General features: G+C 41.0%; 2 protein-coding genes across 4 annotated transcripts in view; one reads left to right on the forward strand and one right to left on the reverse strand.

The window, feature by feature from the left end:
- Positions 1-25,081, reverse strand: part of LOC109774312 (large ribosomal subunit protein uL1) — a 259,374-nt gene that overhangs the window by 95,269 nt on the left and 139,024 nt on the right. The window lies entirely within an intron of this gene.
- LOC109774350 (disease resistance protein RPM1-like) lies at positions 6,558-10,209 on the forward strand. 3 transcript variants are annotated; one of them, XR_012181160.1, is made up of 2 exons: positions 6,558-9,613; positions 9,889-9,983. XR_012181160.1 is itself a non-coding variant. In XM_020333068.4 (2 exons), the coding sequence occupies exon 1, from the start codon at positions 6,753-6,755 to the stop codon at positions 9,531-9,533; it is 2,781 nt and encodes a 926-aa protein (XP_020188657.1). In that variant the 5' UTR covers positions 6,558-6,752; the 3' UTR covers positions 9,534-9,549; positions 9,889-10,209. The 3 variants fall into 3 exon arrangements, 2 of the variants coding, with proteins under 2 accessions (XP_020188657.1, XP_040242326.1); XM_020333068.4 differs by having other exon boundaries at positions 6,558-9,549; positions 9,889-10,209; XM_040386392.3 differs by having other exon boundaries at positions 6,558-9,529; positions 9,889-10,209.

The raw sequence follows: 25,081 nt of genomic DNA on the forward strand, positions 1-25,081 counted from the left end.
TTTGCTGTGGTGGATCTCGTACCGAAATTGTTCTCAGGCCTCTCCTTCGTTGTGTTGTTCAACCTCTGACAACAGACTCATAGGAGAAATGCTGCAGCACGGGTTCAACACGCTGCCTCGGAGCCAGTACGCCGACGACACTGGCCTATGCTGCATGCCGGCACTGCCGTGCAGCAAGCCAGCAGCGACCGGCTGCCAAGAGCAAGGGCATTGATGCTGGCCGTGTTGGTCACCACTCACCACCGGGCTAGCATGGGTTGCGCCGATCTGGGCAGATGTAGGGTAGAAGGCACAAATACTGAGCAACCTGCAGGATAGCACCGCTGAGGCAACGCATGAATGCTGATTGCTGAGCATGTGAGGTGACGTACGCAGCCTGCGGCGCCGGCTCCGGCGAGCAACAACGACAGCGTGGCCGCGGCGACTGATCACAGGCACGGCTAGCCAGCGTGCTGCGGTTCCCGCGCACGAGATGGTTGCGTACAGACGGGTGCTACATGACCCGACCCGCGATCACGGCTTTGGCGGCATCGTGGAAACGAAGAGCCGTGAGATGGCGACGTGGCGCATAACATAAGCATGGGCACATAGCATGATCACAGTTCCCTCCATGCGCACCCAGGATCCACCCGCACAGGAGGAGAGGGGGTCGAGCTGGTTTGGGTATACATCAAATATTTATGCCAAAAAAGGGTACAGATAGTGCAAAAGCAATAATCTAAAACCATACTCTACCGGTAAGGATCATTTGTTTAGTAGTTATTGAAATGAAATCTTGCCATAATGGGTGCACGTGTACACAGAAGAGGAAAATGAAAAGTTTAACATAATGTTTTTATATAGTACTCCCTCCGTAAACTAATATAAGAGTGTTTAGATCACTAAAGTAGTAATCTAAACGCTCTTATATTAGTTTACAGAGGGAGTATTTGTCAAGCTTAATTAATGGGAAAAATAATTATTCAATACTATGTACACGCACTAACATAATTATTCATCAGCTAAATATACTATATTTCTAAATTAAGTAGGCATGTGTACCAAAAGAAAGGAGCCTTAGGCCGTTGATTGCTTCGGTTCTTCCCGCAAAGATTGATCCACTTCTTCTGTGGTGTCGGACAGTGTCGTGTCATGCAATTGTTGTGCAGGCCTCACCTCCCGCGTGCAGTCTGCTGCAACGGTGCATTTCAATCAACTAGGTAATTTCCCCGCGCGTTGCCACGAGAATATAAAGATTAATTACAAATGACTTATATATGAAGGAAAAGATCTAAATCAAAAGCTACTAATTTGAACATATAAATATTCCATACTTGCATTTTGTGTAAATCAGGGCATTTCACAATCTTTAGGAAGTAAATAAATTAAATAGTTCTACTACATATGTCCAGTGACAAAAATAAACATATTGGTATGATTTGCATGGGCTGAAAAGGTTGTGTATTATGAGATGGGATGCTTGCACGTTGAGAGAATTAGTGATAATGGAATATTGTTTGCATGGGCTGAAAAATATTGTTAGTGGATGCTGACGTGGCACACTTGATGAGGTGGATGACTTGCATGTTGAGAGAATTAGAAGTAGTGGGGATCAACTATTTAAGTATTATAGATTCACATAGCTCGGTGATTTGCAAAGAGAGCCACAGTGGATGGATCGATCGAGGAAGTAGAAATGAAAATGAGCATGTCGATCTATAAATACTCTCTCCGTCCGAAAATAGTTGTCATTAAAATGGATGTATCTGAAACTACAATACATCTAGATACATCTATTTCAATGACAAGTATTTTCGGACGGAGGAAGTAGAAGCCAATCCAACAAGCCCATGAGGCCGAAAATGGGAGCTCCAAGCGACAAGGCTAACGAGGGCCAAAATGGACTGATGAACTCTATTACTTGCAGTTCTGATAGGGCCATATGCAGGAATTCGTACAAATTTAGGGGGGGGGGGGCAGTACTTTGGGGGCCGTGTGCGAGAGCTCGCACATGCTCATTGCTAGCTTCTAACATGTAGCGACTACATCTCGCTGAAGTTGTTGCCCCAGCACTGTACCTACTGATCCGGCCGGTTTTTTTCTTCGTTTGGTCAAGTTCGCTGGTTGGCTCGCCTTGCTCGGTGGATTGGTTGCTGAATGGTTCAGTCCGGTTTACTTCTGGGTTTTTCCTTTTTTGTTCCTTTCGTTTTTTTCTTCATGGTTTTTTTGTTTCCTTTGCTTTTTCATTGGTTTTCTTAGTTTCTTCATTTTATTTGTTTCTTTCTCGGTTTTCATTGTTTTCTTGCTTTTTTCTTTCTTTCTTTCTTCATTTATGTTTGTTTCTTTCTTAGTTTTCAGCAAAAAATGCAACATTTTTCATAGTATACATCTAAAACATTTTTTATATACACGGATATTTCTGAAATAGATGAATACATCTTTGACAATTCTTCTTTAATATATGATATGCATGCTCATGCGTATTCGAGAAAAAAGGATTACATTTTTAGAGAAATTTTTTTTGATGTCTACTTTTTCCATAAAATTGTACATTTTTGTATAAATTTAATACATCTTTGTAATACACATTTAATGTTATGTAAATATTAGATACTTTTTTAAAACATGGTCAACACTTTTTCTATACAAATTTAACATCTTTTCAACTGCTTTGATGAACATTTTTGAAAATACAAGATAATTGTTTTTTAATACAAGGTCAACATTTTCTGTATACACATATAATACTTTTTAAATACAAGATTAACATTTTGTTAATAAATGGCCAACATTTTTTATACAAGGTCAACATTTTTAAATGCTTAATTAACATTTTTCAAATAAAAAATTACCATATTTTGAATACATGGTTAACATATTTTCTATACACATTTAATTTTTTTGAAGTAATTTATTATAATTTTTAAAATACTTTTAGTTTTTTCAGATTGGTGATATTATTTTTTCAATTGAGATCACATTTTGTTCACACACTTTTTAGCTTTTTCCTATACGTTTTCTATATACTTGAGAATTTTTTCCTCTATTCAGATTTAACATTTTTCAAACGTTTGGTTAACATTTTTCCAAATGTTGATCTAAAGTGTTTTTTGTGCTATATTTTTTTACAATATTTGGAAGTATAAACAAAAGTAAAAGAACAAAAAAAGAAGAAAACAAAACAATGAGGATGTGCCCTACAGCGCACCTGGGACGGCCCATCTCACCATCCCCTTGACACGAGGCTTCCCTACGTCTCGCTACGAGAGAGACATTGGGGTGACTAAATGCCTCGCTATCAAGGCAAATCCTAGTCCGTGGGTAGATCGTCGATGACTAAATGTCAATGTTATATCTAGTTTACTGCGACAGGTAGCACCATGTCGCCTATATGCTCGCTTTATTGGGCCGGTACAATACATAATTTTTGAATGTTCTACAAATTGGTATGGACAATCATAAAATAAATAAATTGCTAACGACTGCATTTAGAACCTTCAGCTCAGCCTTTTCTTTTTCTTTTTCTGTTTATCTTTATTGGTATTTTTTGTGCTTCCTCTATTGGTTTCATTGTTTTTGTTTAGTTTCCTTTTGGTTTTTATTCATTAATTCTCAAATACATGTTGACATCATTTCAATACACTTTGAATATTTTCCGTGTACAAGTTGAACATTTTTCAGATACATGTTTGAACATTTTTTTCAAATATAAGTTGCACATTCGCAAAATACACCCTGATCATTTTTTAATACACAATGAATATCTTAAACACATGTTTGAATATTGTTTTAAAACATGCAACATTTTTATGTGTTTGCAAAATATTTTTTAAACGCATTAACGTTTTCTAATATGTTATGAACATTTTTCTGAAACTATGTGAACGAATTTCTTCAATTTTTAAACATTTTCTGAAATGCCATGAAACACATTTTTAAATTTGTGAAGTTAAATATCAGGGACAATGTTTTGAATGGTACAAACTTATTTTACAATTTTTTTGACATTTTCATGAATATTTTTAAAAGTTGTATTGATCGTATTTTTTTAAATCGAGAGTTTTTGAAAGTCATGGGTATTTTGGAAACATTTTTCAAAACTTGCACGACCAATTTGTTTACTGTACATGCACATTTAAAAAAGAATTAAGTAGATTAATTTTTGAAATATACACTCAAATAATTACGAAATGTAAACACAAATAAATAATATGAAACGAAAAATAAATATAGAATAAATTAAGTCGGCAAGGGAATGAATGACAAAAGCGGAGCAATGGAAGGGACACTATTGCACCGACCCATTCCGGGGATGCTTGAGGTGAGGCGTACGTCTCTCTGCAAAATCACTAATTAAGTGTTATTCTTTGCAAAGTTCACTCCCCTCCCCCCTTCCCGAATTAATCTGTTAAGTAGGCAAAGATGAATGAGTTAATCTGTTGTGGACTTTGATAGATGGAGTCATAGAGTGCCTTCTGCCTCGCATACCAAATTGATCATAAAGTTATGGCCTTCCGCCTCGCATACCAAATTGATGACAAAGTTATGGCCATCCTCGTGACCTTTTCCTGACTCAAGATATCATGCATTTCAAATATCTAGCACTTTGCACTAGGCTCTGTGTTATCCATCATCCTAGATCATCATTAGAGAGCGCCCCAAGTGCATCTCGCCATGATGCAACTTATGATAGCGTGTCTCCATAAGTCCTCCCGGCTGCAAAGAGGACAAGCATCAACGTGTGACATGTTTCTGTTATGAAGAACATCGGTCGTCGGGAGAGAGTGACGAGCAAGTTGCCATAAGAACACTTTAACCTACTCCAAAGGGATGACCAAGCTTTTTCCTCTGTTCCATTGCTTGATGAGCCGCTGTGGCCTTCAAGCCAATTTTCACGCTTCATCGTCTTGATCAAGAACTTGTAAGTCAAGCTAACAGAAAAATAGCCCTTCCTATCCGGGTTCCACGTCAAAAAATTAGCTATGTTCCTAGTGCAAAATGGGGTCTTGATGATTTCATCCGCGTCTATTTGCAAAAAATAGACGGAATGTACTCTTCATTCCAGGTCGCCCATGATGGCTGTCCGAAACCCTAACTGGCGGATTGTCAATAAGGGGAAGGATTAGCCTCAACAATGAATCTTTAGGAATCCAGTTATCTGTCCATATATTCTTTGTCTGGACATTTCCAATTCTCCGTATAATTCCTTGCTTCATGATGTCTCTTCCCTCAAGAATTGATCTCCATATGCTGACATGGATGAGAACCCAGTTCCGTAGTGAGAATAGTGCCCTCAGGATGATGCCTTAAGAATTCTCACACTCAAAGATGATGTCTCCTATTATAATCTCCAAGTCTGTCTTGCGAGCAAAGCAAGGTAAAAAGGTTTCAAGTCTCTAAACCCCATACCACCTAGGTACTTTCGGTCTCGCCATAACTTCCCATGAGACCCACGCAGGATTTCTTTGTCCTTACATACATCCCCATCAAAAATTCTTATGATGGTGTTTTTCTTCTTGCATAAACCTCGAGGGAGTTTGAATCAAGCCATCGAATAAACCGAAATTGGCTGAGCCACTGGTTTTATGAGAACATCTTTTCCACCAGCAGATAGAAGCTTATCCATCCAACTTTTAACTTTGTTCCATATGAGACCACTAAGGTACTTGAAAGTTTCATTCTTAGAGTGCCCAACATCAGTTGGCATACCCAAGTATCTACCAGTCAATGATTCATTAGGAACTTGAAAATGTCCTTTGACCGCACCCCGAACTATTTATGGGCACTCTTTGCTGAAGAAGATTGATGTTATGTCTCTATTTATTCTTTGACCCGAAGCCATACAGTAAGTTTGAAGCAGATTTGACACATTCTCCGCCCCATTAACATTTGCCTTGAAAAACAGCAAACTGTCATCTGCGAATAAAAGATGGTTCACTGCTACAAAGTTTTCAAAACCTGGTAGTGTAGTCAGCTAAGATGGGCCGACCCGTTACTCGTTCATTTGCCTCTCTTCCGGATTAGCACCCCCCTCAAAATACGGCATAGATGCTTTTACTCGACCCTTTTCGCCGAAAAAAACGAAAGGGAAAAAATAACTTGTTCGACCCATCCGCCAGGACCAGCCGGAGCCGTACAACTCGAGGTCGAGGTCCACAGCGAACCAACCAGTGGTTGAATGTTGGATGGTTAGAGGGACTGTGGTATCCTCAGCCCACCAGGGTTCAAGTCCTAGTGCTTGCATTTATTCCTGGATTTATTTTAGGATTTCTGGCGATGCGCATTCAGTGAAAGGAGACGTTCCCGTCGATGACGAGGTGCCTACGGTGACTTCGTAAATTTCAAGATGAAATGCCGGCTCAGTTTTCAGAGATGCTCGTAGGGATAGGGTGTGCGTGTGAGCCTTTATAAGGGTGAGTGTATGTGCGTGTATATGAGCGCTTGCGTCTGTGATGTCTGTGTTAAAAAAAAACAGAGGTCGAGGTCCACGGAGGGGCGAGTCCAGCCACCGCAGGCGACGGTAACCTGTTCCTCGCCCCCCCCCCCCCCCCCCCCCCCCCCCCGCGGCGCAGGCGACGGTAACCTCGCCGAGCACGGGTCTTCTGAGATCTGCCCCTGACCGCCTAGGGTTTCTGCCGTCGCCAATCCCCCCCCCCCAGCTCCCTGGCCTGTGCCTCCTACGTACGGTGGCGTTGAACTTCATGTAGTATTTTGTTGCTTGATATCTTGTTGGAGATCTCAGGGCCAAAATTGAGCTAGAGGCCTCACCCACCATGGCGGAGGCTGTGGTAGGGCAGGTGGTGATCAAGCTTGGTGCGGCGCTGGCTAAAGATGCGCTCACGTTTGGCGCAAAACTGCTATGGAAGGAAGCCTCCGCCCTCAAGGGCCTCTTCGGCAAGATCCGTGACTCCAAGGCAGAGCTGGAGAGCATGCAGGCTTACCTGCAGGAGGCGGAGCGGTTCAAGGACATCGACAGGACAACCGCCATCTTTGTCGGCGAGATCAGGGGCCTCGCCTTCCAGATCGAGGACGTTGTCGACGAGTTCACCTACAAGCTAGAGGAGGACAAGCACGGAGGGTTCGCTGCCAAGATGAAGAAGAGGCTCAAGCATATCAAGACCTGGGGCAGCCTGGCGGCCAAGCTCCAAGAAATCGAAGCCAAGCTGCAGGGTGCCAAGCGGAGGAAGAAGGATTACTCAATCGGCAGATTTGTTCGTGCGACCGGATCAACAAATCAAGTTTTGCATTTCACCAGGGATGATGACCTTGTGGGGATCGAGGAGAATAGGGAAAGGTTGATACGGTGGCTGACTGGCAGAGGCGGCGGTGGTGGTGGTCTGGAGCAGAGGAGCAGCAAAGTCACCACGGTGTGTGGGATGCCTGGTGTTGGCAAAACCACTCTGGTTGCTCATGTGTACAACACCGTGAAGGTGGATTTCGACGCTGCTGCATGGGTAACCGTATCACAGAGTTACCGTCTTGAAGACCTGCTGAAGAAGATTGCCACGGAGTTTGGGGTCGCAGTTGATGTCGCCAACATTGAGATGCGAGGCCTAGCAGAATCCATTCATAACTATCTTCAAGGTAAAAAGTACATCTTGGTCCTGGATGATGTCTGGTCTGCACGCGTGTGGACAGAGATAAGGAATGTCTTCCCAACATCTGATTGTACCGGCCAATTTGTCATAACATCAAGAAAGCAGGAAGTGTCATTGTTGGCAACTAGGGAGTCTGCAATTCAGTTGGAACCACTACAAGAACATCACTCTTGGTTGTTATTCTGCCAAGGAGCTTTTTGGAATGATAACCAGAAAGAGTGCCCGCTGGAGTTGCACAAATTGGCAGTGAAGTTCATTGCAAAGTGTCAAGGTTTGCCTATTGCTCTTGCATGCATTGGCCGCCTACTCTCCAGCAAACTCCCAACTTTTGCCGAATGGGAGAACGTATACAGGGGTTTGGATTCACAGTTGGCAAAAGACGTGCTCCCTGATGTTGATATGATTCTAAAGGCCAGCCTGGACGACCTTCCATACGATTTGAAGAATTGTTTCTTGCACTGTGCATTATTCCCAGAAGATTATGTATTGAAGAGGAAGATGATAATGAGACAGTGGATTGCTGCTGGATTTATCAGGGAAAAGGAAGAGAACAGAACCTTGGAGGAAGTGGCCGAGGGGTACTTGGTTGAGCTCGTGAACCGAAGCCTACTGCAGGTAATGGAGAGCAATCATGCCAGATCACTGAAATCCTATCGGATGCATGATGTCATACGCCTGCTTGCTCTCAACAAAGCCAAAGAGGAATGCTTTGGTGAAGTTTGTAATGGCTCTGCTGCCGGGGCATTTTCTGTAGAGTGTGCACGTCGCATATTGGTCCAAGGGGAAAACCTTGAGCAACTCAGACGATCTGGTGCGACACATCTCCGTGCGCTCCATGTATTTAAATGTAGCAATGTTGATTTGCTGAAGCCTATCCTAACATCTTCAAATTTGCTATCGACATTGGATCTGCAAGGTTCTCGTCTCAAAATGCTTCCCAATGTGGTATTCAACTTGTTTAATCTGCGTTATTTGGGATTTAGAGATACCGATATTGAAAGCCTACCTGAAGCAGTGGGGAGGTTACAAAACTTGGAAGTCTTGGATGCTACCAACGCTAATCTGACGTATTTGCCGAATAGTGTTGTAAAACTTCAGAAGTTGAGATACCTGTATGCATATACTGTTCCTGGTGCATTAGAGGCATTAGAAATTTTCAGGGTAGGAGGAGTTAACGTGCCTAATGGCATCCAGCACTTGGCAGGACTGCGTGCTCTCGAGTGTGTCAAAGCCACTCCAGTGTTTCTGCGCGAAGTTAGAGCTTTGACAGAGCTAAGAACATTCACTGTGTGCAATGTGAGAAGTGAAGACTCTGCTGACTTGAGCAATGCTATCACTAAAATGAGCCATCTTGTTCATCTCGGAATTGCCGCCGCAGCTGAGAATGAGGTGCTGCGGTTTGAAGGGCTATATTTACCTCCAACCCTGTCTTGGCTTGGTTTAGCAGGGCAGCTAGAAAAAACATCGATGCCGAAGCTTCTCTCTTCTTGGTCACATCTTAATAGCCTCACTTGCTTGACCCTGGGATTCTCCAATATTGATGAGGAGACATTTTCCTGTTTGTGCGTGTTACATGGTCTACGCTCTCTTGGGCTAATGAAGGCTTTTGAAGGGAAGAGGTTGGACTTTTACGCGGGCTCATTTCCAAAACTTCGGTTTCTACACATATGGGGCGCGGCACAGCTCAACCAAGTTAGAATAGAGAAGGGCGCAATGCAAACCCTCGTCGTGCTATTGTTCATGTATTGTCCCGAGCTGAAGTTTCTTCCAGATGGTATCGAATATCTTAGGGCCCTTGAAAAATTACGTCTGGAGGACACATCAGAAGAGCTGATTGAGAAACTTCGGCGACAGAGGGATTCAGATGAATGCAATGAAGATATAACGAAGATTAGCCACATACGGAATGTTACAGTTGAACTGACACGGAAAGGACTATTTGAAAGGATTAGGTGATCATCCCTGCTCCAAGGTTAGGGTTCACTGTTTCGGCTTTTGTGCATATATTAGTATTGGAAGAATTGAATTAGCAATTGGTAAGCTAATAATAATGGCTTTGTGCGAATTTTATTGCGAGTTTGTTGACTAAAGCTAATTAATGTGATTCATTTCTTCATGCCCATGTGTATCTTCTTCACCTAAAGTAGAAATATGCAACTACGTAGCCCATTACTAGTAGAATTGATTGTAGAAACAAGTTTAGGTCAATTTCCATTTTCCTCGTATTGATATAAGTTATGCTATTAATGCATTGACAAATATACAGAGTTTTGTTCACTCCCAAGACTGACTCACCCGCGATTATTACCAGGTTCTGCTCTGTAATGCTGGCTCCATCATCTTCTCATGGGATTCTCAACACAGAATCCAAGAGTTTCAAGGCAAAATGCCACTTGTCGGTACTTTGGAGGAGCTTCCTAACATATCACCTCCTGTGTTAAGGCTTTGAAGGGGCGAGAAGAATTTAATCCCAGCAGGCTGTGAGGTGTTGCACTTGTTGCATCTGTTTCTCGATGAGTTGTTAAATCTGGGCTGTTCCTGTTTTTGATAAATACGACATGTTAGAAGATCAGCTGTGGGTCTGAAAGAAAAGTACACATTTCCATGGCCGTGGTGATTTCCACTTGTTGCAGCGCCGTCCTCCTCGCCCGCTTCAACCGCATCTTCCCGCCGCGCGCCTTCCCCGGCATCTTCACCAGCAACTTCTTGGCCGTTCCCGGCGGCAAGCACTGGACCACCGACAAGTCCTCTTTCTTCGCTCGCGCGGGAAAGCCGTCACGTACCACCGCCGATGAGGGACCTGTGTTTCAGCGTCCTCCCTTCAAGCACGATTGGGCCTCCGTGCTGGACCGATTTTCATCATTAATTAAAGAAACCAAAGCAAGTTTGGTCTTGCAAAGAGCACGAAACCACCTACCGCTACTGCTACTCACTCAACAGGGTAAAACTATCATCGACACTGGTTCTTGCCCGACTGACGCGGCTGCAGAGAGACGACGGTTCAGAGAGTGGAGTTAATGCAGCAGTCCATGGCCGGAGGCGAGGGGGGCCGGGCTGGCTGGCTCGCTGTAGCACGACGGCGACGGTGGGCCGGCCGTTTCGGTGGCAGTTGGCAGTCCAGATCGGCCGGTCGGACCCAGCGAGCGTGATTAATACAGTACAACCTGGCCTGAGCATAGCTGGCCAGGCAGCAGTCATTTTGGTTGGGTACGTACATACACGAAAACGTATACATAGAGCCAAATATAGGGAACCGTCTCGCTCGCGTGCATATACAACACACAAAAAATACTACTCGTATAGTCGTATTTGAAGATATACAATAATAAGGATATTTAAAGACATACTCCTTCCGTCCCTTTTTAATATGCTTATAAAATTTGTCTGAAGTCAAACTTTGTAAACTTTGACCAATTTTATATTATAGGAAAAAATACCGACACCCGCAATACCGAGTCTATATCATTAGACGCATCATAAAAGTAATTTTCATGCTCCCACTATAAAACTTTAATATTGTAAATGTTGCTATCTATGAATGTAAATTTGGTCAAAATTCACGTATTTAAATATAGCAATGTTGATTTGCTGAAGCCTATCCTAACATCTTCAAATTTGCTATCGACATTGGATCTGCAAGGTTCTCGTCTCAAAATGCTTCCAATTAAATATTAGATTCCAATTTCCATTAAGGAAAGGCATGGAACCCTTTCCTAGGAAGAAAATTGAATTGCCTTATGAATCTATTATGAGAGTCACTTATGGATTGCATACCGAATATGATAATACCTAGATCTATTCTTGTTTTTATGCCTAGCTAGGGGCGTTAAACGATAGCGCTTGTTGGGAGGCAACCCAATTTTATTTTTTTGTGCTTTTTGTTCTTGTTTAGTAATAAATAATTCATCTACCCTCTGGTTAGATGTGGTTTTATGTTTTAATTAGTGTTTATGCCAAGTAAAACCTTTGGGAAGACTTGGGTGAAGTCTCTGCGATCATGCTGTAAAAAACAGAAACTTTTGCGCTCACGATATTAGCTGCCATTTTTTACCAGAGAGTACTTTTTAGTTGATTCTTTTGAAGATGATTAATAAACAAATTCCTAACACCACCAATTTATTTCAGAATTTTGGAGTTACAGAAGTATTCGAAAGTTACAGATTACTACAGATTGTTCTGTTTTTTGATAGATTTTGTTTTTGGCGTGTTGTTTGCTTATTTCGATGAACCTATGAGTAGTATTAGGGGGGTATGAATCATAGCAAAGTTGGAATACAGTAGATTTAACACCAATATAAATAAAGAATGAGTTTATTACAGTACATTAAAGTGGTGGTTTGATTTCTTATACTAACGGAGCTCATGAGATTTTCTGTTTAAGTTTTGTGTTGTGAAGTTTTCAAATTTTGGGTAAAGATTTGATGGATTTTGGAATAAGGAGTGGCAAGAGCCTAAGCTTGGGGATGCCCAAGGCACCCCAAGGTAAAATTCAAGGATAACCAAAAGCCTAAGCTTGGGGATGCCCCGGAAGGCATCCCCTCTTTCGTCCTCGTCTATCGGTAATTTTACTTGAGGCTATATTTTTATTCACCACATGATATGTGTTTTGCTTGGAGCGTCATGTATGATTTGAGTCTTTACTTTTTAATTTACGACAATCATCCTTGCTGTACACACCTTTTGGAGAGACACGCATGCGGAATTTATTAGAATACTCTATGTGCTTCGCTTATATCTTTTGAGCTAGATAATTTTTGCTCTATCTGCTTCACTTATATCTTTTAGAGCACGGTGGTGGTTTTATTTTATAGAAATTGTTGAACTCTCAGGCTTCACTTATATTATTTTGAGAGTCTTAAACAGCATGGTAATTTGCTTTGGTTATAAAATTAGTCCTAATATGATAGGCATCCAAGATGGGTATAATAAAAACTTTCATAAAAAGCGCATTAAATACTATGAGAAGTTTGATACTTGATGATTGTTTTGAGATATGAAGATGGTGATATTAGAGTCATGCTAGTTGAGTAATTATGAAATTGAGAAATACTTGTGTTGAGGTTTGCAAGTCCCGTAGCATGCACGTATGGTAACCGTTGTGTAACAAATTTGAAGCATGAAATGTTTATTTGATTGTCTTCCTTATGAGTGGCGGTCGGGGACGGGCGATGGTCTTTTCCTACCAATCTATACCCCTAGGAGCATGCGCGTAGTGCTTGGTTTTTGATGACTTGTAGATTTTTGCAATAAGTATGTGAGTTCTTTATGACTAATGTTAAGTCCATGGATTATACGCACTCTCACCTTTCCATCATTGCTAGCCTCTTCGGTACCGTGCATTGCCCTTTCTCACCTTGAGAGCTGGTGCAAACTTCACCGGTGCATCCAAACCCCGTGATACAATGCGCTATATAACACATAAGCCTCCTTTTATCTTCCTCAAAACAGCCACCATACCTACCTATCATGGTATTTCCATAGCCATTCCGAGATATATTGCCATGCAACTTTCCACCGTTTCGTTTATTATGACACGCTTCATTATTGTCATATTGCTATGCATAATCATGTAGTTGACATCGTATTTGTGGCTTACCATTCATAATTCTTTCATACATGTCACTCTTGATTCATTGCACATCCCGGTACACCGCCGGAGGCATTCACATAGAGTCATACTTTGTTCTAGTATTGAGTTATAATTCTTGAGTTGTAAATAAATAAAAGTGTGATGATCATCATTATTAGAGCATTGTCCCATGTGAGGAAAAAAAAGAGAGGCCAAAAAAAAAGAGAAAGGCCAAATAAAAAAATGAGAGAAGGGACAATGCTACTATCCTTTTACCACACTTGTGCTTCAAAGTAGCACCATGATCTTCATGATAGAGAGTCTCTTATTTTGTCACTTTCATATACTAGTGGGAATTTTCGTTATAGAACTTGGCTTGTATATTCCAACAATGGGCTTCCTCAAATGCCTTAGGTCTTCGTGAGCAAGCAAGTTGGATGCACACCCACTAGTTTCTTTTGTTGAGCTTTCATACATTTATAGCTCTAGCGCATCCGTTGCATGGCAATCCCTACTCCTCACATTTACATCAATTGATGGGCATCTCCATAGCCCGTTGATTAGCCGCGTTGATGTGAGACCTTCTCCTTTTTTGTCTTCTCCACACAACCCCCACCATCATATTCTATTCCACCTATAGTGCTATGTCCATGGCTCACGCTCATGTATTGCATGAAAGTTGAAAAAGTTTGAGAATACTAAAGTATGAAACAATTGCTTGGCCTGTCATCGGGGTTGTGCATGATTTGAACATTTTGTGTGACGGAGATGAAGCATAACCAAACTATATGATTTTATAGGGATGAACTTTCTTTGGCCATGTTATTTTGAGAAGACATAATTGCTTTGTTAGTATGCTTGAAGTATTATTATTTTTTATGTCAATATTGAACTTTTATCTTGAATCTTACGGATCTGAGCATTCATGCTACAATAAGAAGAATTACATTGAAAATTATGTTGGGTAGCATTCCACATCAAAAATTCTGTTTTTACATTTACCTACTCGAGGACGAGCAAGAATTAAGCTTGGGGATGCTTGATACGTCTCCAACATATCTATAATTTTTTTATTGTTCCATGCTATTATATTATCTGTTTTGGATGTTTAATGGGCTTTAATATGCTCTTTTATATTATTTTTGGGACTAACCTATTAACCGGAGGCCCAGTGCTAGTTTCTGTTTTTTTGCCTATTTCAGTGTTTTGCAGATAAGGAAATCAAACGGAGCGCAAACAGAATGAAACTTTCGCGATGGTCTTTCTTGGACCAAAAGGAATCCAGAAGACTTGGAGTTGAAGTCTGGAGCGCCGCGAGGCGGCCACGAGGCAGGATGGCGCACCCAGGGGGGTAGGCGCGCCCCCACCCTCGTGGGCCCCACGGAGCTCCACCGACCTATTTCTTACGCCTATATATACCCTTATACCCTAAAACCATCAGGGGGAGCCACGAAACCAATATTCCACCACCGCAACTCTCTGTACCCGTGAGATCCCATCTTGGGGCCTTTTCCGGCACTCTGCCGGAGGGGGAATCAATCACGGAGGGCTTCTACATCAACACCATAGCCTCTCTGATGAAGCATGAGTAGTTTACCACAGACCTTCGGGTCCATAGTTATTAGCTAGATGGCTTCTTCTCTCTCTTTGATTCTCAATACAAAGTTCTCCTCGATGTTCTTGGAGATCTATTTGATGTAATATTCTTTTGCGGTGTGTTTGTCGAGATTCGATGAATTGTGGATTTATGATCAAGTTTATCTATGAATATTATTTGGTTCTTCTCTGAATTCTTATATGCATGATTTGATATCTTTGCAAGTATTTTCGAATTATCGGTTTAGTTTGGCCTACTAGATTGATCTTTCTTGCAATGGAAGAAGTGCATGGCTTTGGGTTCAATCTTGCGGTGTCCTTTCCCAGTGACAGTAGGGGCAGCAAGGCACGTATTGTATTGTTGCCATCGAGGATAAAAAGATGGGGTTTATATCATATTGCTTGAGTTTATCCCTCTACATCATGTCATCTTGCCTAATGCGTTACTCTGTTCATATGAACTTAATACTCTAGATGCATGCTGGATAGCGGTCGATGTGTGGAGTAATAGTAGTAGATGCAGAATCGTTTCGGTCTACTTGACACGGACGTGATGCCTATGTTCATGATCATGCCTAGATATTCTCATAATTATGCGCTTTTCTATTAATTGCTCGACAGTAATTTGTTCACCCACCGTAATATATGCTATCTTGAGAGAAGCCACTAGTGAAACCTATGGCCCCCGGGTCTATTTTACATCATATAAGTTTCCGATCTATAATTCTAGTTTCCTATTTATTTTATTTTGCAATCTTTACTTTCCAATCTATACAACAAAATTACCAAAAATATTATCTTAGTATCTTTATCAGATCTCACTTTCGTGATTGGCCGTGAAGGGATTGACAACCCCTTTATCGCGTCGGTTGCAAGGTTCTTGATTGTTTGTGCAGGTACTAGGTGACTTGTGCGTAGTCTCCTACTGGATTGATACCTTGGTTCTCAAAAACTGAGGGAAATACTTACGCTACTTTGCTGCATCACCCTTTCCTCTTCAAGAGAAAACCAACGCATGCTCAAGAGGTAGCAATCAACATTACGCACATACGCGTCAAATTCATCCTTGATACCTGCCCGGACCATAAAATCTTCTGACAGCCAGTCACAAGGCCGCACTTGAGCTTCCCTCGGTGGTTCATCGTCCGGCTCACGTATCGCAAGCCTTGGTTCTTGCTTCCTTGAGGAACCTCCTTGGTATATTTTCCTATGCATTTTCCTTTCTCTGAAAAATTTCTGAAATTTTTAGTGACTCAAAATAAAAGTGAACCAAACTCAACAAGATTGATAGCAACTATTCCTACAAGTGCCTAGAGGCTATATCATGCATTAAAGCTACTTTGGACCATATAAATTTGACATGCAAGCTCAAGAACAGGGTCACCTTAGCAGCAAAAATTTACAATAAATAAAGCACTAGAACAAAAACTAATTGGACCATTGGAGGAGTCACATACCAAAGAACAATCCCCCAAAATAGTTTTGTGAATGGAGCTTTGAGCAAAGAGATCGAAAATGGCAGCAAGATGAGCTAGAACACAGGTTTGAGCTATGGGAGGATTTTTTTTGGAGGAAGACGAAGTGAATGGGTGCTGGAATAAGTGGAGGGGATCCACATGGGGCCCACGAGGCAGGGGTGCGCCCTGTGCCCTCGTGGCCAGGTGGTGGCTCCCCCTGATGTGTTCTCAGTGCCAGATATTCTTAAATATTCTACAAAAATCATATTTCATTTTCAGGACGTTTGGAGAACTTTTATATTCGGGGTATTTTTATTGCAAGGATAATTCAGAAAACAGACAGAAAATACTATTTTTGCTTTATTTAATCTAAATAACAGAAAGTAAAAGGAGGGTATAGAGAGTTGTGTTTTCTAACTTCATCCGTCTCGTGCTCATCAAAAGGAATCCACTAACAAGGTTGATCAAGTCTTGTTAACAAACTCATTTTGAATAACACGAAACCGGAGAATTTTCGAATGACACTAGGTTACCTCAACGGGGATATGCATGTCCCCAACAATAAGAATATCATATTTCTTCTTGACGGTAGGAAGAGGGAATTCAAAACCTCCAATAGTAATCGTTGAAAGTTTTCCAATAGAATTGATACTGTGGACTTGAGGTTGTTTCCTTGGAAAGTGTACCGTATGCTCATTACCATTAACATGAAAAGTGACATTGCCTTTGTTGCAATCAATAACAGCTCCTACAGTATTCAAAAAGGGTCTACCGAGGATAATCGACATACTATCGTCCTCGGGAATATCAAGAATAATAAAGTCCGTTAAAATAGTAACATTTGCAACCACAACAGGCACATCCTCACAAATACCGACAGGTATAGCAGTTGATTTATCGGCCATTTGCAAAGATATTTTAGTAGGTGTCAACTTACTCAAATCAAGTCTAAGATATAAAGAGAGAGGCATAACACTAACACCGGCTCCAAGATCACATAAAGCAGTTTTAACATAGTTTCTTTTAATGGAGCATGGTATAGTTGGTACTCCTGGATCTCATAGTTTCTTTGGTATCCCACCTTTAAAAGTATAATTGGCGAGCATAGTGGAAATTTCAGCTTCCGATATCTTTCTTTTATTTGTGACAATATCTTTCATATACTTAGCATACAGACTCATTTTAAGCATATCAGTCAAATGCATATGCAAAAGGATAGGTCTAATTATTTCAGCAAAGCGTTCAAAATCCTCATCATCCTTTTTATTGGATGGTTTAGGAGAAAAAGGCATGGGTTTCTGAACCCATGGTTCTCTTTCTTTACCGTGCTTCCTAGCAACGAAGTCTCTCTTACCATAACGTTGTTTCTTTGATTGTGGGTTATCAAGATCAACAGCAGGTTCAATCTCTATATCATTGTTATTGCTAGGTTGAGCATCAACATGAACATCATCATCAACATTATCACTAGGTTCATGTTCATTACCAGATTGTGTTTCAGCATCAGAAATAGAAATATCATTGGGATTATCATGTGTGTCAACAACAGGTTCATTAGAAGCACGCAAAGTCCTATCATTTTTCTTTTTCTTCTTCTTAGAAGGACTAGGTGCATCAACATTAGTTGTCTGAGAATCTTGCTCAACTCTCTTAGGGTGGCCCTCAGGATACAAAGGCTCCTGAGTCATTTTACCCCCTCTAGTCATAACTCTAACAACATTATCATTTTTCTTATTATTTAATTCATTGAGCAAATCATTTTGTGTTTTAAGCACTTTTTCTACTTGAGTGGTAGCCATAGAAGCATGTTTACTAATAAGTTTAAGTTCACCTTTAACTCTAGACATATAATCACTCAAGTGTTCAACCATATAAGCATTACGTTTCAATTGTCTACCAACATAAGCATTGAAGTTTTCTTGCTTAACAATAAAATTATCAAATTCATCCAAGCATTGGCTACAAGACTTATTATGAGGAATATCGCCTTCATAAAATCTATAGAGGGAAATTACCTTTAGTACATGTGTCCGGTTATTAAGACCATGTATTTCTTCAATAGGTGGTAAATTCTTAACATCTTCAGCTTTAATACCCTTTTCTTTCATAGATTTCTTTGCCTCTTGAATATCTTCAGGACTCAGAAATAGAATACCCATTTTCTTCGGAGTTGGCTTAGGAGTTGGTTCAGGAAGTGTCCAATCATTGTCATTACTCAATATAATATTCAATAGCAATTCAGCTTGCTCAATAGTTCTTTCCTTGAAAACACAACCAACACAACTATCCAGGTGGTCTCTGGAAGCATCGGTTAGTCCATTATAAAAGATATCAAGTATTTCATTTTTCTTGAGAGGATGATCAGGCAAAGCATTAAGTAATCGAAGAAGCCTCCCCCAAGCTTGTGGGAGACTCTCTTCTTCAATTTGCACAATTATATATTTCCTTTAAGGTAGCTTGTTTCTTATGAGTGGGGACATATTTAGCAGAGAAGTAATAGATCATATCCTGGGGACTATGCACACAACCAGGAGTAAGAGAATTAAACCATGTTTTAGCATCACCCTTTAATGAGAACGGAAATAACTTAAGAATATAGTAGTAACGGATTTTTCCTCATAAGTGAATAGGGTGGCTATATCATTCAATTTAGTAAGATGTGCCACAACAGTTTCAGATTCATAGCCATAAAAAGGATCAGATTCAACCAAAGTAATTAACTCAGGATCGACAGAGAAATCATAATCCTTATCAGAAATAAAGATAGGTTAAGTAGCAAAAGCAGGGTCATATTTCATTCTAGCATTCAAAGACTTTTCTTTCAGCTTAGCTAACAGTTTCTTAAGATCATATCTATCTTTGCAAGCAAAAAGGTCTCTAGCAGTTTCTTCATCCATAACATAACCCTCAGGCACATCAGGCAATTCATATCTAGGGGGAGAATCTTCATCATCACTTTCATCAATATTATCAGTTTCAATAATTTCATTCTCTCTAACCCTAGCAAGTTGTTCATCAAGAAATTCACCTAGTGGCACAGTATTATCAAGCATAGAAGTAGTTTCATCATAAGCATCATGCATAGCAAAAGTGGCATCATCAATAACATGCGACCTATCAGAATCAATAGCAGGTGTAGGTGTCGCAAATTTACTCATAACAGAAGGTGAATCAAGTGCAGAGCAAGATGGCAGTTCCTTACCTCCCCTCGTAGTTGAGGGAAAAATCTTGGTTCTTTCATCTTTCAAGTTCCTCATAGTGATCAACAGATATAAATCAAAAGTGACTCAAAGAATAGAGCTATGCTCCCCGGCAACGGCGCCAGAAAATAGTCTTGATAACCCACAAGTATAGGGGATCACAACAGTTTTCGAGGGTAGAGTATTCAACCCAAATTTATTGATTCGACACAAGGGGAGCCAAAGAATATTCTCAAGTATTAGCAGTTGAGTTGTCAATTCAACCACACCTGAAAGACTTAATATCTGCAGCAAAGTATTTAGTAGCAAAGTAGTATGGAAGTAACGGTGGCAAAAGTAATAGTAGCAGTTTTTGTAGCAATAGTAACAGTAGCAACGGAGAAGTAAATGAGCAAAGATCAATATGTGAAAAGCTCGTAGTCAACGGATCAATGATGGATAATTATGTCGGATGTGATTCTTCATGCAGCAGTTATAACATAGGGTGACACAGAACTAGCTCCAGTTCATCAACGTAATGTAGGCATGTATTCCGAATATAGTCATACGTGCTTATGGAAAAGAACTTGCATGACATCTTTTGTCCTACCCTCCCGTGGCAGCGGGGTCCTATTGGAAACTAAGGGATATTAAGGCCTCCTTTTAATAGAGTACCAGACCAAAGCATTAACACTTAGTGAATACATGAACTCCTCAAACTACGATCATCACCGGGAGTGGTCCTGATTATTGTCACTTCAGGGTTACCGGATCATAAAACATTGTAGGTGACTATTGACTTGCAAGATAGGATCAAGAACTCACATATATTCATGAAAACATAATTGGTTCAGATCTGAATTCATGGCACGCGGGCCCTAGTGACAAGCATTAAGCATAGCAAAGTCATAGCAACATCAATCCTAGAACATAGTGGATACTAGGGATCAAACCCTAACAAAACTAACTCGATTACATGATAAATCTCATCCAACCCATCACCGTCCAGCAAGCCTACGATGGGATTACTCACGCACGGCGGTGAGCATCATGAAATTGGTGATGGAGGATGGTTGATGATGACGATGGCGACGGATTCCCCTCTCTAGAGCCCCGAACGGACTCCAGACCAGCCCTCCCGAGGAAGATTAGGGCTTGGCGGCGGCTCTGTATCGTAAAACGCGATGAATCCTTCTCTCTGATTTTTTCTCCCCGAACATGAATATATGGAGTTGGAGTTGAGGTCGGTGGAGCTCCAGGGGGCCCACGAGGCAGGGGGCGCGCCCAGGGGGTAGGGCGCACCCCCCACCCTCGTGGATAGGGTGTGGGCCCCCTTCGTTTAATTCTTTCGCATTATTTTTTATAAATCCCAAAAAGTGCCTCCGTAAAGTTTCAGGTCATTCCGAGAACTTCTATTTCTGCACAAAAATAACACCATGGCAGTTCTGCTGAAAACAACGTCAATCCGGGTTAGTTCCATTCAAATCATGTAAGTTAGAGTCCAAAACAAGGGCAAAAGTGTTTGGAAAAGTAGATACGTTGGAGACATATCAACTTCCACCAAGCTACAAGAGCTTCGTGATGAACTATAATATGCAAGGGATGAACAAAACAATTCCCGAGCTCTTCGCGATGCTAAAAGCTGCGGAGGTAGAAATAAAGAAGGAGCATCAAGTGTTGATGGTCAACAAGACCACCAGTTTCAAGAAAAAAGGTAAAGGGAAGAAGGGGAACTTCAAGAAGAACGGCAAGCAAGTTGCTGCTCAAGAGAAGAAACCCAAGTCTGTACCTAAGCCTGAGACTGAGTGCTTCTACTGCAAAGGGACTGGTCACTGGAAGCGGAACTGCCCCAAGTATTTGGCGGATAAGAAGGATGGCAAAGTGAAAGGTATATTTGATATACATGTTATTGATGTGTACCTTACTAATGCTCGCAATAGCGCTTGAGTATTTGATACTGGTTCTGTTGCTAATTTTTGCAACTCGAAACATGGGCTACAGATTAAGCGAAGATTGGCTAAGGACGAGGTGACGATGCGCTTGGGAAATGGTTCCAAAGTCGATGTGATCGCAGTCAGCACGCTACCTCTACATCTACCTTCGGGATTAGTTTTAGACCTGAATAATTGTTATTTGGTGCCAGCGTTAAGCATGAACATTATATCTGGATCTTGTTTGATGCGAGACGGTTATTCATTTAAATCTTAGAATAATGGTTGTTCTATTTATATGAGTAATATCTTTTATGGTCATGCACCCTTAAAGAGTGGTCTATTCATTTTGAATCTCGATAGTAGTGATACACATATTCATAATATTGAAGCCAAAAGATGCAGAGTTGATAATGATAGTGCAACTTATTTGTGGCACTGCCGTTTGGGTCATATTGGTGTAAAGCGCATGAAGAAACTCCATACTGATGGAGTTTTGGAATCACTTGATTATGAATCACTTGGTACTTGTGAACCATGCCTCATGGGCAAGATGACTAAAACACCGTTCTCCGGAACAATGGAGCGAGCAACGGATTTGTTGGAAATAATACATACTGATGTATGCGGTCCGATGAATGTTGAAGCTCGCGGTGGGTATCGTTATTTTCTGACCTTCACAGATGATTTTAGCAGATATGGGTATATCTACTTGATGAAACATAAGTCTGAAACATTTGAAAAGTTCAAAGAATTTCAGAGTGAAGTGGAAAATCATCGTAACAAGAAAATAAAGTTTCTACGATGCGATCGTGGAGGAGAATATTTGAGTTACGAGTTTGGTCTTCATTTGAAACAATGCGGAATAGTTTCGCAACTCACGCCATCTGAAACACCACAGCGTAATGGTGTGTCCGAAGGTCGTAACCGCACTTTATTAGATATGGTGCGATCTATGATGTCTCTTACTGATTTACCGCTATCGTTTTGGGGTTATACTTTAGAGACGGCTACATTCATGTTAAATAGGGCACCATCTAAATCCGTTGATACGACACCATATGAACTGTGGTTTGGCAAGAAACCCAAGTTGTCGTTTCTTAAAGTTTGGGGCTGCAATGCTTATGTGAAAAAGCTTCAACCTAATAAGCTCGAACCCAAATCGAAGAAATGTGTCTTCATAGGATACCCAAAGGAGACTGTTGGGTACACCTTCTATCACAGATATGAAGGCAAAACATTTCGTTGCGAAGGATGGATCCTTTCTAGAGAAGGAGTTTCTCTCGAAAGAAGTGAGTGGGAGGAAGATAGAACTATGAGGTAACTGTACCTGCCCCCTTATTGGAAAGTAGTTCTTCACAGAAACCGGTTCCTGTGACGTCTACACCAATTAGTGAGGAAGCTAATGATGATGATCATGAAACTTCATATCAAGTTACTACCGAACCTCGTAGGTCAACCAGAGTAAGATTCGCACCAGATTGGTATGGTAATCATGTTCTAGAGGTCATGTTACTTGACCATGACGAACCTACAAACTATGAGGAAGCGATGATGAGCCCAGATTCCGCGAAATGGCTTGAGGCCATGAAATCTGAGATGGGATCCATGTATAAGAACAAAGTGTGGACTTTGGTTGACTTGCCCGATGATCGGCAAGCCATAGATAATAAATGGATCTTCAAGAAGAAGACTGACGCTGACGGTAATGTTACTGCCTACAAAGCTCGACTTTTTGCGAAAGGTTTTCGACAAGTTCAAGGAGTTGATTATGATGAGACCTTCTCACTCGTAGCGATGCTTAAGTCTGTCTGAATCATGTTAGCAATTGTTGTATTTTATGATTATGAAATTTGGCAAATGGATGTCAAAACTGCATTCCTTAATGGATATCTTAAAGAAGAGTTGTACATGATGCAACCAGAAGGTTTTGTCGATCCGAAAGGTGCTAACGAAGTGTGCAAGCTCCAGCGATCCATTTATGGACTTGTGCAAGCCTCTCGGAGTTGGAATATATGCTTTGATAGTGTAATCAAAGCATATGATTTTATACAAACTTTTGGAGAAGCCTGTATTTACAAGAAAGTGAGTGGGAGCTCTGTAGCATTTCTCATATTATATGTGGATGACATATTATTGATCAAAAATGATATAGAATTTCTAGATAGCTGCTTATATATTGGGCATCAAGATCTATAGAGATAGATCAAGACGCTTAATTGGACTTTCACAAAGCACATACCTTGATAAAGTTTTGAAGAAGTTCAAAATGGATCAAGCAAAGAAAGGGTTCTTACCTGTGTTACAAGGTGTGAAGTTGAGTTAGACTCAATGCCTGACCACTGCAGAAGACAGAGAGAAAATGAAAGTCATTCCCTATGCTTCAGCCATAGGTTCTATCATGTATGCAATGATGTGTACTAGACCTGATGTGTGCCTTGCTATTAGTTTAGCAGGGAGGTACCAAAGTAATCCAGGAGTGGATCACTGGACAGCGGTCAAGAACATTCTCAAATAACTGAAAAGGACTATGGATATGTTTCTCATTTATGGGGGTGACAAAGAGCTAATCGTAAATGGTTACGTCGATGCAAGCTTTGACACTGATCCGGATGACTCTAAGTCACAAACCGGATACATATTTATATTGAACGGTGGAGCTGTCAGTTGGTGCAGTTCTAAGCAAAGCGTCGTGGCAGGATCTACGTGTGAAGCGGAGTACATAGCTGCTTCGGAAGCAGCAAATGATGGATTCTGGATGAAGGAGTTCATATCCGATCTAGGTGTCATACCTAGTGCATCGGGTCCAATGAAAATCTTTTGTGACAATACTGGAGCAATTGCGTTGGCAAAGGAATCCAGATTTCACAAGAGAACCAAACACATCAAGAGACGCTTCAATTCCATCCGCAATCAAGTCAAGGAGGGAGACATAGAGATTTGCAAGATACATACAGATCTGAACGTTGCAGACCCGTTGACTAAGCCTCTCTCACGAGCAAAACATGATCAGCACCAAGACTCCATGGGTGTTAGAATCATTACTGTGAATCTAGATTATTAACTCTAGTGCAAGCAGGAGACTGAAGGAAATATGCCCTAGAGGCAATAATAAAGTTGTTAGTTATATTTCCTTATATCATGATAAATGTTTATTATTCATGCTAGAATTGTATTAACCGAAAACTTAGTACATGTGTGAATACATAGACAAACAGAGTGTCACTAGTATGCCTCTACTTGACTAGCTCGTTAATCAAAGATGGTTAAGTTTCCTAGCCATAGACATGAGTTGTCATTTGATGAACGGGATCACATCATTAGAGAATGATGTGATTGACTTGACCCATCCGTTAGCTTAGCACTATGATCGTTTAGTTTATTGCTATTGCTTTCTTCATAACTCATACATGTTCCTATGACTATGAGATTATGCAACTCCCGAGTACCGGAGGAACACTTTGTGTGCTATCAAACGTCACAACGTAACTGGGTGACTATAAATATGCTCTATAGGTGTCTCCGATGGTGTTTGTTGGGTTGGCATAGATCGAGATTAGGATTTGTCACTCCGTGTATCGAGAGGTATCTCTGGGCCCTCTCGGTAATGCACATCACTATAAGCCTTGCAAGCAATGTGACTAATGTGTTAGTTGCGGGATGATGCATTACAGAACGAGTAAAGAGACTTGCCGATAACGAGATTGAACTAGGTATTGAGATACCGACGATCAAATCTCGGGCAAGTAACGTACCGATGACAAAGGGAACA

The sequence above is a fragment of the Aegilops tauschii genome, chromosome 4 (genome assembly GCF_002575655.3).
Source record: "Aegilops tauschii subsp. strangulata cultivar AL8/78 chromosome 4, Aet v6.0, whole genome shotgun sequence".
NCBI classification, from domain to species: domain Eukaryota; kingdom Viridiplantae; phylum Streptophyta; class Magnoliopsida; order Poales; family Poaceae; genus Aegilops; species Aegilops tauschii.

Coding starts and splice junctions, on each gene's coding strand:
- LOC109774350 (XM_040386392.3), top strand. CDS start 6,753: ATGGCGGAGGCTGTGGTAGGGCAGGTGGTGATCAAGCTTGGTGCGGCG. Junction 9,530..9,888: donor GGACTATTTGAAAGGATTAG/GTGATCATCCCT, acceptor GATTATTACCAG/GTTCTGCTCTGTAATGCTGG.